Source organism: Hyperolius riggenbachi, chromosome 10 (assembly GCF_040937935.1).
Source record: "Hyperolius riggenbachi isolate aHypRig1 chromosome 10, aHypRig1.pri, whole genome shotgun sequence".
NCBI lineage: Eukaryota > Metazoa > Chordata > Amphibia > Anura > Hyperoliidae > Hyperolius > Hyperolius riggenbachi.
The window spans coordinates 258,089,203-258,107,293 of record NC_090655.1 but is presented as its reverse complement, the minus strand read 5'-3'; the positions used below and the strand labels follow the sequence as shown (position 1 = coordinate 258,107,293).

The following is an 18,091-nucleotide window of genomic DNA, read 5'->3' as shown; positions in this document are numbered from 1 at the left end:
GACCAGGAGGGAGTGACACCCTCATAGCTGCAATAACCAGCAGTATGTACAGATCGCTGCACAAATCACTAGAGCTGCCCAACAGAGACTCTGACCAGGAGGGAGTGACACACTCATAGCTGCAATAACCAGCAGTATGTACAGATCGCTGCACAAATCACTAGAGCTGCCCAACAGAGACTCTGACCAGGAGGGAGTGACACCCTCATAGCTGCAATAACCAGCAGTGTGTACAGATTGCTGCACAAATCACTAGAGCTGCCCAACAGAGACTCTGACCAGGAGGGAGTGACACCCTCATAGCTGCAATAACCAGCAGTGTGTACAGATCGCTGCACAAATCACTAGAGCTGCCCAACAGAGACTCTGACCAGGAGGTAGTGACACCCTCATAGCTGCAATAACCAGCAGTGTGTACAGATCGCTGCACAAATCACTGGAGCTGCCCAACAGAGACTCTGACCAGGAGGGAGTGACACTCTCATAGCTGCAATAACCAGCAGTATGTACAGATTGCTGCACAAATCACTAGAGCTGCCCAACAGAGACTCTGACCAGGAGGGAGTGACACCCTCATAGCTGCAATAACCAGCAGTATGTACAGATTGCTGCACAAATCACTAGAGCTGCCCAACAGAGACTCTGACCAGGAGGGAGTGACACCCTCATAGCTGCAATAACCAGCAGTGTGTACAGATCGCTGCACAAATCACTAGAGCCGCCCAACAGAGACTCTGACCAGGAGGGAGTGACACCCTCATAGCTGCAATAACCAGCAGTGTGTACAGATTGCTGCACAAATCACTAGAGCTGCCCAACAGAGACTCTGACCAGGAGGGAGTGACACCCTCATAGCTGCAATAACCAGCAATGTGTACAGATTGCTGCACAAATCACTAGAGCTGCCCAACAGAGACTCTGACCAGGAGGGAGTGACACCCTCATAGCTGCAATAACCAGCAGTGTGTACAGATCGCTGCACAAATCACTAGAGCCGCCCAACAGAGACTCTGACCAGGAGGGAGTGACACCCTCATAGCTGCAATAACCAGCAGTGTGTACAGATTGCTGCACAAATCACTAGAGCTGCCCAACAGAGACTCTGACCAGGAGGGAGTGACACCCTCATAGCTGCAATAACCAGCAATGTGTACAGATTGCTGCACAAATCACTAGAGCTGCCCAACAGAGACTCTGACCAGGAGGGAGTGACACCCTCATAGCTGCAATAACCAGCAGTGTGTACAGATTGCTGCACAAATCACTAGAGCCGCCCAACAGAGACTCTGACCAGGAGGGAGTGACACCCTCATAGCTGCAATAACCAGCAGTGTGTACAGATTGCTGCACAAATCACTAGAGCTGCCCAACAGAGACTCTGACCAGGAGGGAGTGACACCCTCATAGCTGCAATAACCAGCAGTATGTACAGATTGCTGCACAAATCACTAGAGCTGCCCAACAGAGACTCTGACCAGGAGGGAGTGACACCCTCATAGCTGCAATAACCAGCAATGTGTACAGATTGCTGCACAAATCACTAGAGCTGCCTAACAGAGACTCTGACCAGGAGGGAGTGACACCCTCATAGCTGCAATAACCAGCAGTGTGTACAGATCGCTGCACAAATCACTGGAGCTGCCCAACAGAGACTCTGACCAGGAGGGAGTGACACCCTCATAGCTGCAATAACCAGCAGTGTGTACAGATTGCTGCACAAATCACTAGAGCTGCCCAACAGAGACTCTGACCAGGAGGGAGTGACACCCTCATAGCTGCAATAACCAGCACTGTGTACAGATTGCTGCACAAATCACTGGAGCTGCCCAACAGAGACTCTGACCAGGAGGGAGTGACACCCTCATAGCTGCAATAACCAGCAGTGTGTACAGATTGCTGCACAAATCACTAGAGCTCCCCAACAGAGACTCTGACCAGGAGGGAGTGACGCCCTCATAGCTGCAATAACCAGCACTGTGTACAGATCACTGCACAAATCACTAGAGCTGCCCAACAGAGACTCTGACCAGGAGGGAGTGACACCCTCATAGCTGCAATAACCAGCACTGTGTACAGATTGCTGCACAAATCACTCGAGTCGCCCAATGAAGTGCTAGTCATTTCAAGTTGATATAAAATGAATTCCAACTTGTGCACAGCTTGAAATTAGCCAGTGGGTGCAGCTGTAGCTGATCTTGGTTGGTCTAATTCCAGTCTGGAGAAACATTACAAGCACACGTGTCTCAGATTGGAGAAATTATCATCTTATTGTCACAGTTTGTAAATGAGTATGAGGTGGTCTCTGGTCCTTTCTCACTGGAAAGGGAGCTCTAATCACAGCCCCTCCCCCTCTGTGCCGGGCTTTCAGGAGGAGGGAGGGGCTGTTATAGGCTCAGGGGGGTTACAGGATTGGGGAAGCAGAGGTATTACTTATATAAGTTACGGAGATATAAAACCACTAATACTCCTGTAACTGGCTAAAAAGCACCAAACAGCTTCTCTATAGAAATAACAATGCAAAGCACAATTTCCCCTCCCTAATACAGAGGATATTCCCAAGTATTCAGCTTCATGTGAGCAGGATGTCACACCACAATGCATCATGGGTGAATATGCAAATCATCTGTCCCTCTGCAAAATCCTAGTGGTTCTGGTGCACCGTGACATCATTATAAACAAGGAACACCAAGAGCCCCAATAGTGTAATATGTACTGTTAAATGGTTACTAGATAGAGTAAATATTAATACTCACAAACCAGGGTTACCATTAGGCAACCACTGTAAAGGCAGGTGGGGAGATTTTCCTGACCCCACTCAGGAATAAGAAGTCGCTCTCTGTAGATGAGAAAAAGGGGGTTCAACCCTCCACCCAGGGTGGACTCAATATTATGCAGGAGAACAGAGGCGCCAAAAGGATAAAAGGAAGCTAAATAAGCTTAAAAACCAAATTCTTGGTAAATAGAGGAGGTAGTGGTGTACTTACCTCCTCCAAGTAGACACACAACGACTGTAGTAAAGACAGTCAATATATTTTATTTATGAACTCCAAATATGCAACGCGTTTCGCAGGTTTGATCCCGCTTCATCAGGCAATAACAGAGCAATAGCATGTGGTCAGTAGAAGAGCCAGGCACCTCTGACCACATATGCTATTGCTCTGTTGTTATTGCCTGATGAAGCAGGATCAAACCTGCGTAACGCGTTGCATATTTGGAGTTCATAAATAAAATATATTGACTGTGTTTACTACAGTCGTTGTGTGTCTACTTGGAGGAGGTAAGTCCACCACTACCTCCTCTATTTACCAAGAATTTGGTTTTTAAGCTCATTTAGCTTCCTTTTATCCTTTTGGCGCCTCTGTTCTCCTGCATAACCGTGACATCACTGGCCAATTTGTCCACCTCCATGTAGCATAAGGGACAAAAGATTTTGAATATGACAAATAGATTGTGTTGGTAAGCTCTCATGCCACAATGAAATGATAAAATTGGCCAATCAAAATTGGATGTGTGTAGCAGGCTCTAGGGCAGAACAAGCCGCTCAATGGGAGCCATTCAACATGTGTGTACAGGAAACGCTCACCTGAAACAATCACAGATGCTTAGTTCAGGTAACCAGTTTGTACTCCGCTTTAGATACCAAGAGGTGATAATCTCTAACACCGTAGATGTTCTTTCCACATACCACAGGAGATTAGAGGCTTTCCCACCTCTTGTATCTCACAAATATCCCAAAGAAGTGTAAGCTTCTCCACATTCTGGATCAGTGCTCCCCCTTCCCACTCATTCACACTAAGTATGTTTGGGGAAAGTTTTACCAAATTGTGTTGGGGAATCCCTGCCTATTAATGGGAAATGCTGCTTCTTACTGGGAAACACTGCCTGTTTTGGAGAGTCAAAAAGCATTTTTTTCAGCAGATTGTGGTTTGTGTTATGGGGGGCAGGGGAGGGTGGGGGGCAGTAGTTTTGCCCAGTATGGGGCCCAGAAAAGTATTGTGGTGGCAGTGGTCAGAGGATATTATGAGGTGGAGTCTGTCTGGGGTCTCCCCGCCCCCCAGTGATCTCCTGTCCAATAGGAGCTGCAATGTGCAGCAGTGTGGTTTCTCATTGGACAGACGGATGGGAGGTGAGATATGGCTATACTGTATATATAGGAGTTTGTATGTGTGTATTTATATCTACATAAAATTTGCATACAAGCCACAGTTATTATCATGTGATTGGCAGCCTGTTATGTGCACAACCTTCTGCAGTTCTCTGTCAGGCTGATAACTAGTGCCAATAACTCTAAGATGGTGCAAACTGTATGCTAATTATATGTAAAGTTATTCAGCTGCTGCATTCAGTCTATTTCCAAGCTCTATCAACTTTGCACCAACTTGGAATTCTCAGCAGCTCACTGACCATCACTAATGATAATTGTTCCTCCCCTCAGAATTCTCTAACAGGAAGTGATGATGTTTCTCTATTTGCAGGGCGGAGTCCCGGCATCAGGAACCTCTCAGAGACTCGTCTCTCTGTATCCATAGACTGTACAGCGGATGATGATGTCACTGGACAAGAGTCTCCTGCAGATATCCTGGTTACCCCAAATATTCCCCCAGACTCCCCTCACCTGTCTAACCCTGAGGGGCCTCATACCCAGCACAGCCCTTCCCCTGCTGGAGGATCTTATTGCTGTTCCACATGTGGGAAATGTTGTGTTCAGAAGTCAAGACACAAGAGATCTCACACTGGTGAGAAGCTGGACGCATGTGCTGAGTGTGGGAAATCAGGACGTGCTTCACATGAGAGATTTCACACTATAAAGAAGCCCTATTCATGTGCTGAGTGTAGGAAATGTTTTAAATGTAAAACAGACCTTGACATACATGTGAGATCTCACACAGGTGAGAAGCCCTTTTCATGTCCTCATTGTGGGAAATGCTTTGGATGGAAAGGAGACCTTGCCAAACATGTAAGATCTCACACTGGTGAGCCCTATTCATGTGCTGAGTGTGGGAAATGTTTTGTAGAGAGTTCACAGCTTATCAGGCACGAGAGATATCACACTGGTGAGATGCCCTATTTATGTGCTGAGTGTGGGAAATGTTTTATACAGAAATCAAAACTTGCTTCACATGAGAGATCTCACACTACTGAGAAGCCATATTCGTGTACTGAATGTGGGAAATGTTTTAAATACAAAGCAGACCTGGTCAGGCATGGGAGATGTCACACTGGTGAGAAGCCCTTTTCATGTCCTGAGTGTGGAAAATGCTTTAGTCAGAAAGGAGACGTTGACAGACATTTGAGATGTCACACTGGTGAGAAGCCCTATTCATGTGCTGAGTGTGGGAAATGTTTTAAATGTAAAACAGACCTTGACATACATGTGAGATCTCACACTGGTGAGAAGCCCTTTTCGTGTCCTGAGTGTGGGAAAAGCTTTAAACGGAAAGAAGGCATTGAAAGACACGTGAGATTGCACACTGGTGAGATGCCCTATTCATGCTCTGAGTGTGGAAAATGTTTTGCAGACAGGAAAAACCTTGCAACACATAAAATATCTCACACTGGTGAGATGCCCTATTCATGTGCTGAGTGTGGGAAATGTTTTGTATTTAAATCATATCTTGTCATGCATGAGAGATCCCACACTGGCGAGAAGCCTTATTCATGTGCTGAATGTAGGAAATGCTTTGGACGGCAATCATACCTTGCCAAACATATGGTATCTCACACAGGTGAGAAGCCCTTTTCATGTCCTCATTGTGGGAAATGCTTTGGATGGAAAGGAGACCTTGCTAGACATGTGAGATCTCACACTGGTGAGCCCTATTCATGTGCTGAGTGTGGGAAATGTTTTGCAGAGAGATCACAGCTTATCAGGCACGAGAGATATCACACTGGTGAGATGCCCTATTTATGTGCTGAGTGTGGGAAATGTTTTATACAGAAATCAAAACTTGCTTCACATGAGAGATCTCACACTACTGAGAAACCATATTTGTGTACTGAATGTGGGAAATGTTTTAAATACAAAGTAGACCTGGTCAGGCATGTGAGATGTCACACTGGTGAGAAGCCCTTTTCATGTCCTGAGTGTGGGAAATGCTTTGGTCAGAAAGGAGATGTTGACAGACATTTGAGATGTCACACTGGTGAGAAGCCCTATTCATGTGCTGAGTGTGGGAAATGTTTTGCACAGCAATCACATCTTGTCGCTCATGAGAGAACTCACACTGATAAGAAGCCGTGTTAATGTGCTGAGAGCAGGAAAAGTTTTGATTAAAAAGATGATACGCATATGGATGTCACACTGGTGAGAAGCCATATTCATGTGCTGGGTGTGGGAAATGTTTTGAATATTAAAAAGAAAAAGCTTTGTCACAGAAATCTCACTCCTGTTAGAAGCCCTTCTTATGTACTAGGAAAGTGAATTTTCTTGGCCAAAGTGTTGTTTTCCAACGTTTGCAATATTTCTTGCAAAGTGCACAGAATCCAGAGGACTCTTTCATGCTACTCTGTGTGTTGGATTGTTAAAGTCTTTGAACTGACTAGACTTGATGAGATAAACATGGGTATATACAATACTAAGCTTCATTAGAAGAACTTGCCTGTGTTTATTTTTTTTATTGTTTTTTTTGCAGTGGTTAATAAACCAGATGTTTTATCTATGCAAATGAGGCAGGATCTGCAGTCATATGCACCCATGGCTCCTCTGAAAAGTAAACAAAAGTCAAAATGCCTTTATCTGGGTTAACAAATACTCCTGATAACAAGACAGTGCTGAAAAGTTAATTATTTTGTTGAGGGTTGAATGACCCAGATTTTGTGTCATATTGATGTGGCTGCTCTGCACAATTCAGAGTCGGAATATACAGTGCTGGCCCTAATTATTGATACCCCTGGCAAATTTTGAATTAAAGTTAGTTTTATTCAACCAGCAAGTCATTTTTTGACGGGAAATAACATACAGTTGTGTTCAAAATTATTCATTGTCCTGTTGAAAGGTCCAACGTCTCCTAAGCCTCAGGTTTGTGATAGACTGCATCACATTTTCATCCAATATCTCCTGGTACTGAAGGGAATTCATGGTTCCTTGCACACGCTGAAGCTTCCCTGTACCTGCAGAAGCAAAACAGCCCCAAAGCATGATTGACCCCCCGCCATGCTTCACAGTAGGCAAGGTGTTCTTTTCTTCATAGGCCTTGTTTTTCCTCCTCCAAACATAGCATTGATCCATGGGCCCAAACAGTTCTAATTTTGTTTCATCAGTCCACAGAGCACTAACACAAAAGTTTTGGGATAGTGTTGCATGGTTGCAGATTAAGGGCTGGAACATTTTGGAGTGGCCATCGCAGTCACCAGACTTAAATCCGATTGAGAATCTCTGGTGGGACTTAAAGAAAGCAGTTGCAGCGCTAGCCTAAGAATGTGACTGAACTGGAGGCTTTTGCCCATGAAGAATGGGCTAAGATACCCGTAGATCGCTGCAAGACACTTGTGTCAAGCTATGCTTCATGTTTATAAACTTTTATAACTGGAAAAGGATGTACTAAGTACTAAGAATGAATGTCACCTAGGGGTTGAATAAAACTGATAATGATGTGAGCACAGAAAAGACATTTGTGGCTATTGAATTATAAATGTTATGTTATATTTGTCTGACTTACAAGTGCCTCTTTGATTTAATTGTAAACAAGCTGACTGAAATAATCAAAATCAATGTCAAACTGGCCAAAACACTCAATTTCAGTGGGGGTTGAATAATTTTGAACACAACTGTAGGTGTCTCCCAAAAGATAACAAGATGATGTACAAGAGACATTATTGTGGGGAAAAAAATGTTCATCTTTTATTTACATTTGAGCAAAAAGTGTCCAGTCCAAAATTATTCATATCCTTCTCAATAACGACTAGAAAAGCCTTTATAAAAGCAATCAAACGCTTCCTATAATTGCAGACCAGCTTTTTGCATGTCTCCACTGGTATTTCTGCCCATTTATCTTTAGCAATGAGCTCCAAATCTTTCAGGTTGGAGGGTCTTCTTGCCATCACTCTGATCTTTAGCTCCCTCCACAGATTCTCAATTGGATTCAAGTCAGGACTCTGGCTGGGCCACTCCAAAACGTTAATGTTGTTGTCTGCTAACTATTTCTTCACCACCTTTGCTGTGATTTGGGTCTTTGTCATGCTGAAATGTCCACTGGTGTCCAAGGCCAAGTTTCTCTGCAGACTGCCTGATGTTGTTGTTGAGAATCCTCATGTATTGCCCTCATTTCATGGTGCCATTTACTGTGATTAGGTTCCCTGGTCCATTGGCTGAAAAACACCCCCAACGCATTAGGTTTCCACCACCATGTTTGACAGTGGGGATGGTGTTCTTTGGGTTGTAGGTTTCTCCTTGTTTACGCCAAATGAAGGAAACATCATTGTGACCAAACAATTCAATTTTTGTTTCATCTGACCATTGAGCATTTGCATAGGCCAACTCATACTTTATGTGCCTTATCTGGAGAAGTGGCATCCTCCTTGGTCTTCATCCGTGGAACCCAGTAGTGCGCCATGTCTGTTGGATTGTCTGCCTTGAGACATTGCCACCAGCAGAGCCCAGATTCACCAGGATGGCCTTGGTGTTGATCTTTGGATTCTTTTTCACCTCTCTCACAATCCTCCTGGCCAGAACAGGTGTCACTTTTGGCTTCTGACCACTTCCTCTGAGATTTCCCACAGTGCGGAACATCATGTATTTTTTAATAATACTTTGCACTGTAGCCACTGGGACTTTTACAAATGGCCTTGTAGCCCTTTCCTGACTTGTGAGCAGACACAATGTGCAGCTGCAGGTACTCACTGAGCTTCTTTGTCTTAGTCATGACAGTCCCCAAACCAACTGCAGAGAGCTGCTGTTTTTCACCTGTTGAGTTGATTAATCAGGGTAATTAGCTGTTCCCAATTAATCAGGGTAATTAGGATGCTTTAGAACAGCTTGGACTATTTGGAATAGTATAGAACTTTGCATTTTCCACCAGACTGTGACAGCTTGTGAAGGGTATGAATAATTTTAGACTGGACACTTTTTGCTCAAATGTAAATAATAGCTGAGAAATGTTTTTTTTTTTACCCCACAATAATGCCTCTTGTACATCACCTTATTGTCTTTTGGGAGACACCTATGCCATTACCCGTCAAAAAATTACTTGCTGGTTGAATAAAAGTAACTTAAAATCAAAATTTGCCAGGGGTATGAATAATTATGAGCAGCACTGTAACGCCTTAAAGTGAAGCTGAGAATGTGAGACTCCAGGAAAGTTCTGTGTACCAGTGTTACTACACATGCAATTCATTATCTGTTGAGTTTAATTTTCACTTTTGGTTTGCTTTAAAATTTGATGCTGTAGCTACTTATCCAACAGAATTAGTGTAGTTCTAAGGTTTATGTTACAATTTGTTAATGGTACTTATGTGCATAATCATACTATTGCTCACCATCTGATTTTATTCTTCAAAAAAACTCTGTTGAGGATTTTATTGCTTTGGACTACTGTTCGATTTGAATATATGTACACTCTTACTGTATTTCTTTGTATCGCAATTTCCTTAATAAAAAATTTTAAGTACCAAAACAATTTGATACTGATACGCCAAGTCCACGACAGTCTGCAATGGTGTGCAGCTGGTAGTGAGGGATTGCCCAATATGGGTTCTCTCCAGTCCACTCATGAGTTTATGTAGACACAAGTCCCCCACTTTGCCCGATCACATGATCCTTATCCAGCTCTCTGATCAGACTCCTATCCTGTGCTCCTTCCACTTCCTGTACTGCCACCTGGAGGTAACTTCACAACTGCAATAACTGTACTTATAGGATAACAACTTGTGTCAGAATCAGAGTCCTTTTTATTTGCCAAGCACGACTGGGTTGTGCCTAGAATTGGTTTTGGCACATACAGGAATGATACAGGACTCAAAGAAAGTAGGGGGTAATGCACACAATAAACATCAGTTTAATCAAGAGACAGTGTTTCAATAGACAGTTTGTTGGTAACCACAACCAGCGGCTGCTACCATAAGGGTAAAGGGGGGGGGTGTGAACGATGGAGGGGGAAGGGCATGGAGAGAGCTCAAGAGCTTGACAGCAGAGGAAAAAAGTGTTTCTATGCCTTGAGGTCCTGGTAGAGATGGCCTGACACTTCCAGCTTGATGGGAGCCAACTGAAGAAGCAGTGGCCTGGGTATGAGGGGTCGTTGACAATCCTCATTGCTCTTGGAGTTCTGGAGGAAGTCTAGTGGGCGAGTGGTCTCCCAATGATCATGTTCATTGATTGGATGACCCTCGGTAGTTTGTATCTGCTGCTAGTGGAGGAGCCGGTGTACCAGACCGGGATGGAGGAACAGAGGACAGATTCAATAGTGGTGGAGTAGAAGGATCTTAGAAGTTCCTGAGCCATACCAAAGATTTGTTTTGGTGAGTACTGGTGGTTCACGCTCTAACCGCCAAGGTTCTGCAATGAGAGAGATCGGGAGCCCAATGGTGCAGTACTGTTTAGAATGTTAATGTAAATTAAGTAATAATATATACTCACAAAGGTGGATTGCACTCCTGCAACAACCGACAGAGCCTACGGGAAAATGACCGTTCCCACTTGGTATCGAGGTCTGTTGTACAGGTACTGGTCAGTCACTCTCCTGGAGATACTGATAACCGTGGTGTACAATAACTCCCCCAAAAAAGGTGGGAGTAACTACTAGTCAAGACAGTGGGAGGCGCCCAAGATATACTTTTAACTCTAATGACTGAAATTTTGGGGTGAAAAAAAAATCTTACCTCCATAAAAGAACTAACCACATAGGTAGATATATATTTATTGATGCACTAAAAAGACAACAGATTTCACGGGTACCGGACCGCTTCCTCAGGTCAATAAAAAGTGCGTAAGTTTGCAGCAGTCACGACTGTGAGCGCCTCTCTAGGCCATATCAAACTTCTTTAGTTGGCAAAGGAAGAATAGTCTCTGCTGGGCTTTCCTCTGGGTAGAGGCTGTCTTCCAGCTCAGGTCATCAGAGATGCTTGTGCTCAGGAGGCAGATGATGGATACTCGTCTGACTACCATGCCAGACTGGAGGTGGGTTGGGAGCATGCTTCCTGAAGTCATTGATCATCTCAACAGTTTTGGCTGTGTTGAGGACCAGCTTGTTCTCTTTACACCAGTGGCATATTCTTTCTCCTAATGGTCGGCCTGCTCATAATTCTTGGTTACAATGCCAACAATGGTGGTGTCAGCAGTTTCGATGAACTTGGCAGAGTTTGCCATGGATGTGCAGTTATTCATGAGAGGGATAACAGAATCGGTGACAAGACGCAGCCTTGTGGTGCTCCAGTGTTGATGACCCTTGGTCAAGAGGAGATGTCACCCAGCTTAAACTTAGCACCTTTTAGTTACATAGTTTGGTTGAAAAAAGACCTTCGTCCATCAAGTCCAAACAGAAAAAATTAAATACATAAGAAAGTAAGTATTAGGTACCTTTCTCTCCTGCATCCTCACATGTCCCAGTTGATACAGGGAATGGCAAAAAAAAACCTTCACAAGGCTTGGGCCAATTAACCTTTAAAGGGAAAAAATCCTTCCCAACTCCAGGTGGTTGTCATACAGTTCCTGGATCAACTTTGCTGGGAATTGGCTAGTAATTATAGCTGCGTGTGTCATTCAATGCAAGGAAAGCACCCTAACCTTTTTTTAAATGGATATATAGAATATGTCATGACTACTTCCTGTGGTAAAATAGTCCACATTTTAACATCTCTTACTGTAAAGAACCCTTTCCAAATAGATGGCAAAACCTTTTTTCCTCCATATGCAGATAATGTCCACTTGTTCTTTGTACAAGCCTGACAACAAAAAGCTCATATGCCAAGCTTTTGCATTGCCCTCTGATGGATTTTAACATGTTAATCAGGTCACCCTCTAGCCATGTTTTTTTCCAAGCTAAGTAAGCCCGGTTTGTCCAACCTTCCTTGGTTAGTGAGACCTTCCAACCCATTGATTAATTCAGCTGACCATCTTTCTACATGTTCTAGTATGTAAATGTCCTTCCTATAGTGCTGTGCCCAATATGTATGCCATACTCCAGATGGGGCCTTACAAGTGATTTATACAAAGGCAGTAGTATACATATGTAGTTTGTTTCCGCAATGTTGTATTTTGTTCCTCTGCATGTAATGTAAGATGTACTATTAACTATATCAATTAGATTTACTGTAATAAATAAGTTGCACTGTGTAATTAACTCATTAGCAGCTTCAATAGAGTTATCTAGTTTGAGATAAGTGCACTGCTTTTTACACCACAGGGGGATGGGATGCTGCCCTTGTGTAGGTATAGAGTACAGAGGAACTCAGCAGAGCAGCCACAAGGCCATAGAGAACACAAGACCCATCTGTGAGGACTGGAGAGCTCTGGGGGGACAGGTGTGACACAACAAGGGGCCTCTCACCATAACAGATGTCTGGGATAGCAGAAGTGCAGAGCCTCAGCAGCACACACTGTGCCTGTAACAGCCGGGACATGCTGGAGGCAGCAGGGGCAGATGGCTGGGATAGCAGAAGTGCAGAGCCTCAGCAGCACACACTGCCTGTAACAGCCGGGACATGCTGGAGGCAGCAGGGGCAGATGGCTGGGATAGCAGAAGTGCAGAGTCTCAGCAGCACACACTGTCCCTGTAACAGCCTGGACATGCTGCAGGCAGCAGGGGCAGATGGCTAGGATAGCAGAAGTGCAGAGCCTCAGCAGCACACACTGTGCCTGTAACAGCCGGGACATGCTGGAGGCAGCAGGGGCAGATGGCTGGGATAGCAGAAGTGCCTCAGCAGCACACACTGTGCCTGTAACAGCCGGGACATGCTGGAGGCAGCAGGGGCAGATGGCTGGGATAGCAGAAGTGCCTCAGCAGCACACACTGTGCCTGTAACAGCCGGGACATGCTGGAGGCTGCACAAATGACTACAGCTGCCCAACAGAGACTCTGACCAGGAGAGAGTGACACCCTCATAGCTGCAATAACCTGCAGTGTGTACAGATTGCTGCACAAATCACTAGAGCCGCCCAACAGAGACTCTGACCAGGAGGGAGTGACACCCTCATAGCTGCAATAACCTGCAGTGTGTACAGATTGCTGCACAAATCACTAGAGCCGCCCAACAGAGACTCTGACCAGGAGAGAGTGACACCCTCATAGCTGCAATAACCAGCAGTGTGTACAGATCACTGCACATATCACTAGAGCTGCCCAACAGAGACTCTGACCAGGAGGGAGTGACACCCTCCTAGCTGCAATAACCAGCAGTGTGTACAGATTGCTGCACAAATCACTAGAGCTGCCCAACAGAGACTCTGACCAGGAGGGAGTGACACCCTCATAGCTGCAATAACCAGCAGTGTGTACAGATCGCTGCACAAATCACTAGAGCTGCCCAACAGAGACTCTGACCAGGAGGGAGCGACACCCTCATAGCTGCAATAACCAGCAGTGTGTACAGATCGCTGCACAAATCACTAGCGCTGCCCAACAGAAACTCTGACCAGGAGGGAGAGAGACCCTCATAGCTGCAATAACCAGCAGTGTGTACAGATTGCTGCACAAATCACTAGAGCTGCCCAACAGAGACTCTGACCAGGAGGGAGTGACACCCTCATAGCTGCAATAACCAGCAGTGTGTACAGATCGCTGCACAAATCACTAGAGCTGCCCAACAGAGACTCTGACCAGGAGGGAGCGACACCCTCATAGCTGCAATAACCAGCAGTGTGTACAGATCGCTGCACAAATCACTAGCGCTGCCCAACAGAAACTCTGACCAGGAGGGAGAGAGACCCTCATAGCTGCAATAACCAGCAGTGTGTACAGATTGCTGCACAAATCACTAGAGCTGCCCAACAGAGACTCTGACCAGGAGGGAGTGACACCCTCATAGCTGCAATAACCAGCAGTGTGTACAGATCACTGCATAAATCACTAGAGCTGCCCAACAGAGACTCTGACCAGGAGGGAGTGACACCCTCATAGCTGCAATAACCAGCAGTGTGTACAGATTGCTGCACAAATCACTAGAGCTGGCCAACAGAGACTCTGACCAGGAGGGAGTGACACCCTCATAGCTGCAATAACCAGCAGTGTGTACAGATTGCTGCACAAATCACTAGAGCTTCCCAACAGAGACTCTGACCAGGAGGGAGTGACACCCTCATAGCTGCAATAACCAGCAGTGTGTACAGATCGCTGCACAAATCACTAGAGCTGCCCAACAGAGACTCTGACCAGGAGTGAGTGACACCCTCATAGCTGCAATAACCAGCAGTGTGTACAGATCGCTGCACAAATCACTAGAGCTTCCCAACTGAGACTCTGACCAGGAGGGAGTGACACCCTCATAGCTGCAATAACCAGCAGTGTGTACAGATTGCTGCACCATTCACTAGAGCTGCCCAACAGAGACTCTGACCAGGAGGGAGCGACACCCTCATAGCTGCAATAACCAGCAGTGTGTACAGATCGCTGCACAAATCACTAGCGCTGCCCAACAGAAACTCTGACCAGGAGGGAGAGAGACCCTCATAGCTGCAATAACCAGCAGTGTGTACAGATTGCTGCACAAATCACTAGAGCTGCCCAACAGAGACTCTGACCAGGAGGGAGTGACACCCTCATAGCTGCAATAACCAGCAGTGTGTACAGATCACTGCATAAATCACTAGAGCTGCCCAACAGAGACTCTGACCAGGAGGGAGTGACACCCTCATAGCTGCAATAACCAGCAGTGTGTACAGATTGCTGCACAAATCACTAGAGCTGGCCAACAGAGACTCTGACCAGGAGGGAGTGACACCCTCATAGCTGCAATAACCAGCAGTGTGTACAGATTGCTGCACAAATCACTAGAGCTTCCCAACAGAGACTCTGACCAGGAGGGAGTGACACCCTCATAGCTGCAATAACCAGCAGTGTGTACAGATCGCTGCACAAATCACTAGAGCTGCCCAACAGAGACTCTGACCAGGAGTGAGTGACACCCTCATAGCTGCAATAACCAGCAGTGTGTACAGATCGCTGCACAAATCACTAGAGCTTCCCAACTGAGACTCTGACCAGGAGGGAGTGACACCCTCATAGCTGCAATAACCAGCAGTGTGTACAGATTGCTGCACCATTCACTAGAGCTGCCCAACAGAGACTCTGACCAGGAGGGAGTGACACCCTCATAGCTGCAATAACCAGCAGTGTGTACAGATCACTGCACAAATCACTAGAGCTGCTCAACAGAGACTCTGACCAGGAGTGAGTGACACCCTCATAGCTGCAATAACCAGCAGTGTGTACAGATTGCTGCACAAATCACTAGAGTCACCCAATGAGTTGCTGTTCTCTTCAAGATGAGGAAAATATAGTTCTTGTGTACAGCTTGAAATTGGAGCAATGGATGCAGTTGTCCCCATGCCAGGCATTTAGGATGAGGGAGGGGCTGTTATAGGCTCAGGGGGGTTACAGGATTGGGGAAGCAGAGGTATTACTTATGTTATGGAGATATAAAACCACTAATATTGTAACTGAGTAAAATTTTAAAAAATGGTGCTGATGGTTGTATACCTTTTACATCAAGTATTGCACAAATAGTATATCTATAAACACACGCTACACACCCCAATATGGTTACAAATTTATGAACTTTTAATAGCAATTTAATAAAAATGCAGAGTTGCATGCAAGATACCGTTCCTGCTTGTCTCTCACACAAGCACACCCCATACACTCACAGAAGGGCCCTTCTGATCTATAATGCTGGGTTTTCTAGAAATAGTTTCCCTTAGAGACATTGTTGTTTTTGTATTTTACATAGTTACATAGTTATTTTGGTTGAAAAAAGACATACGTCCATCCAGTTCAACCAGAAAATAAAGTACAACATCAGCCTGCTCCCTCACATATCCCTGTTGATCAGAGGAAGGCGAAAAAACCCTTACAAGGCATGGTCCAATTAGCCCCAAAAAGGGGAAAAAAATCCTTCCCGTATTAGTATTTGTATTACTCTCCCCACTGTTAGGGTTTGGCTAATAGAAAATCCCCTGCTGCTATGCAAGTTCTCTGTAATTAATTCAATCAAGCTTGCTTCCACATAGAGATCCTGATGTTAATCAATATCACCATCAAACTCACAGTTAGTGTGATCATCTCATGATACTAGAGGACTTTCCAATTCCAGTCTCTTGTTATAAAAGACCAAACACTCACCGCTGGATCTTTTTAATATAATCCTGCGTCTTACAGTTTAGTACTTCTCCGATCCTCGCCCTGCCTCCCTCTGCCGGTGGTTCTCTCGCGTGTTTCCCTGGTCATGTGATAATCCCAGAGTCCAGCTTCTTAGACTTCCGCTCGGCTGGTTCCGGTCAGTGCTTTGTTCAGGTGACGTCACCACTCTCAGGTTGTTGGATCTTTTTCTCTCCAGATTGCCGCAGCGCGCTATGCGGCTATATTGATCACAACCTGCAATGGATCGTTTAGACTCATATACATGCAACCTTAACGCGTTTCAACCATTAAACAACGGTCTTCATCAGAAGGATTTGGCATTACTAATATAGTAACTGGCTAAGAAACACCAAAAAGCTTCTGTAGGGAAATAACAATGCAAAGCACAATTTCCCCTCCATAATACAGGGGATATTCCCAAGTGTTCATCTTCATGTGAGCAGGACGTCACCCCACAATGCATCATGGGTGAATATGCAAATCATTTGTCCATCTTCAAAAATCCTAGTGGTTCTGGTTCTGCATGATATCATTGGCCAATTTAACCACCTCCATGTAGCATAAGGGACAAAAGATTTATGAATATGACAAATAGATTGTGTTGGTAAGCTCTCATGCCACATTGAAATGGTAAAATTGGCCAATCAAAATTGGATGTGTGTAGCAGGCTCTATGGCTGAACAAGCCACTCAGTGGAAGCCATGCAGCATGTCTGTACAGGAAACGCTCACCTGAAACAATCACAGATGCTTATTTCAGGTAACCAGTTTGTACTCGGCTTTAGATGCCAAGAGGTGATAATCTGTAACACCATAGATGTTCTTTCCACATACCACAGGAGATTAGAGGCTTTCCCACCTCTTGTATCTCACAAAGTGTAAGCTTCTCCACATACTGGATCAGTGCTCCCCCTTCACACTCATTTACACTATGAGTGTTTGGGGAAAGTTTTACCAATTGTGTTGGGGGAATCCCTGCCTATTAATGGGAAATGCTGCTTCTTATGGGGAAATACTGCCTGTTTTTTTTTTTTTTTTGGGGGGGGGGGGGGGGTGTAAAAGCCTTTTTTCAGCAGATTGTGGTTTGTGCTATATGGGGGGGGGGGGATCAGTAGTTTTGCCCAGAAATGTATTTTGGTGGCAGTGGTGACAGAATATTATAAGGTGGAGTGTGTCTGGGGTGTCCCCGCCCCCCAGTGATCTCCTGTCCAATAGGAGCTGCATTGTGCAGTTTTGTGGTTCCTCATTGGTTAGAAGGGTGGGAGGAGAGATATGGCTATACTGTATATATAGGAGTATATATGTGTGTGTTTATATCCAGCTACAGAAGTATTAGTGTTTTTTGATCTCAGTGACATAAATGGATAATTCCTCCACCTCGCAGCTCCTATATTTTATTGTTGTGTATTGTCACAATATCTTTATTGGGAACAAGAGAGAGATAAAGGTACATTACAAGGGACATGTGAGTGACAGGAGGATACAATGGTAATAAGAATGTGTAAGTGACACCACATTGCTCTACAAACATAACACAGATTTCTTGCTATAAGTACATATAGGTCTGTTGCCATAAGAGTAACACATTGCTTCCATTGTCTCATCAAGCTCTACAATTTACTGCTTTTCCATGCATGGCCAATGCTTTATGTGTAGGGAGGTCAATGTGATGCAAATACAGTAATTATACCTTGTATGGAAATGTTATTATTAGTATTATTATTTTATTTATATAACACAAACATCTTCCATAGCACTGTACATAATACAAAACAAATTCAACACACTGTACAGTCATGACATTCG

At 44.8% G+C, this 18,091-nt stretch overlaps 2 protein-coding genes across 2 annotated transcripts in view; both read left to right on the top strand.

Annotated features, from left to right (window-relative positions):
- The window catches only part of LOC137535342 (zinc finger protein 665-like), a 79,848-nt gene extending 70,300 nt beyond the window's left edge, over nt 1-9,548 (top strand). Inside the window, exon 7 of the mRNA XM_068257169.1 lies at nt 4,476-9,548. Within this exon, the coding sequence (XP_068113270.1) occupies nt 4,476-6,244 (1,769 nt within the window). The 3' untranslated portion in view covers nt 6,245-9,548. The remainder of the gene's footprint in view (nt 1-4,475) is intronic.
- The window catches only part of LOC137537127 (uncharacterized), a 627,974-nt gene that overhangs the window by 497,301 nt on the left and 112,582 nt on the right, over nt 1-18,091 (top strand). The gene's annotated exons all lie outside the window — the stretch shown is intronic.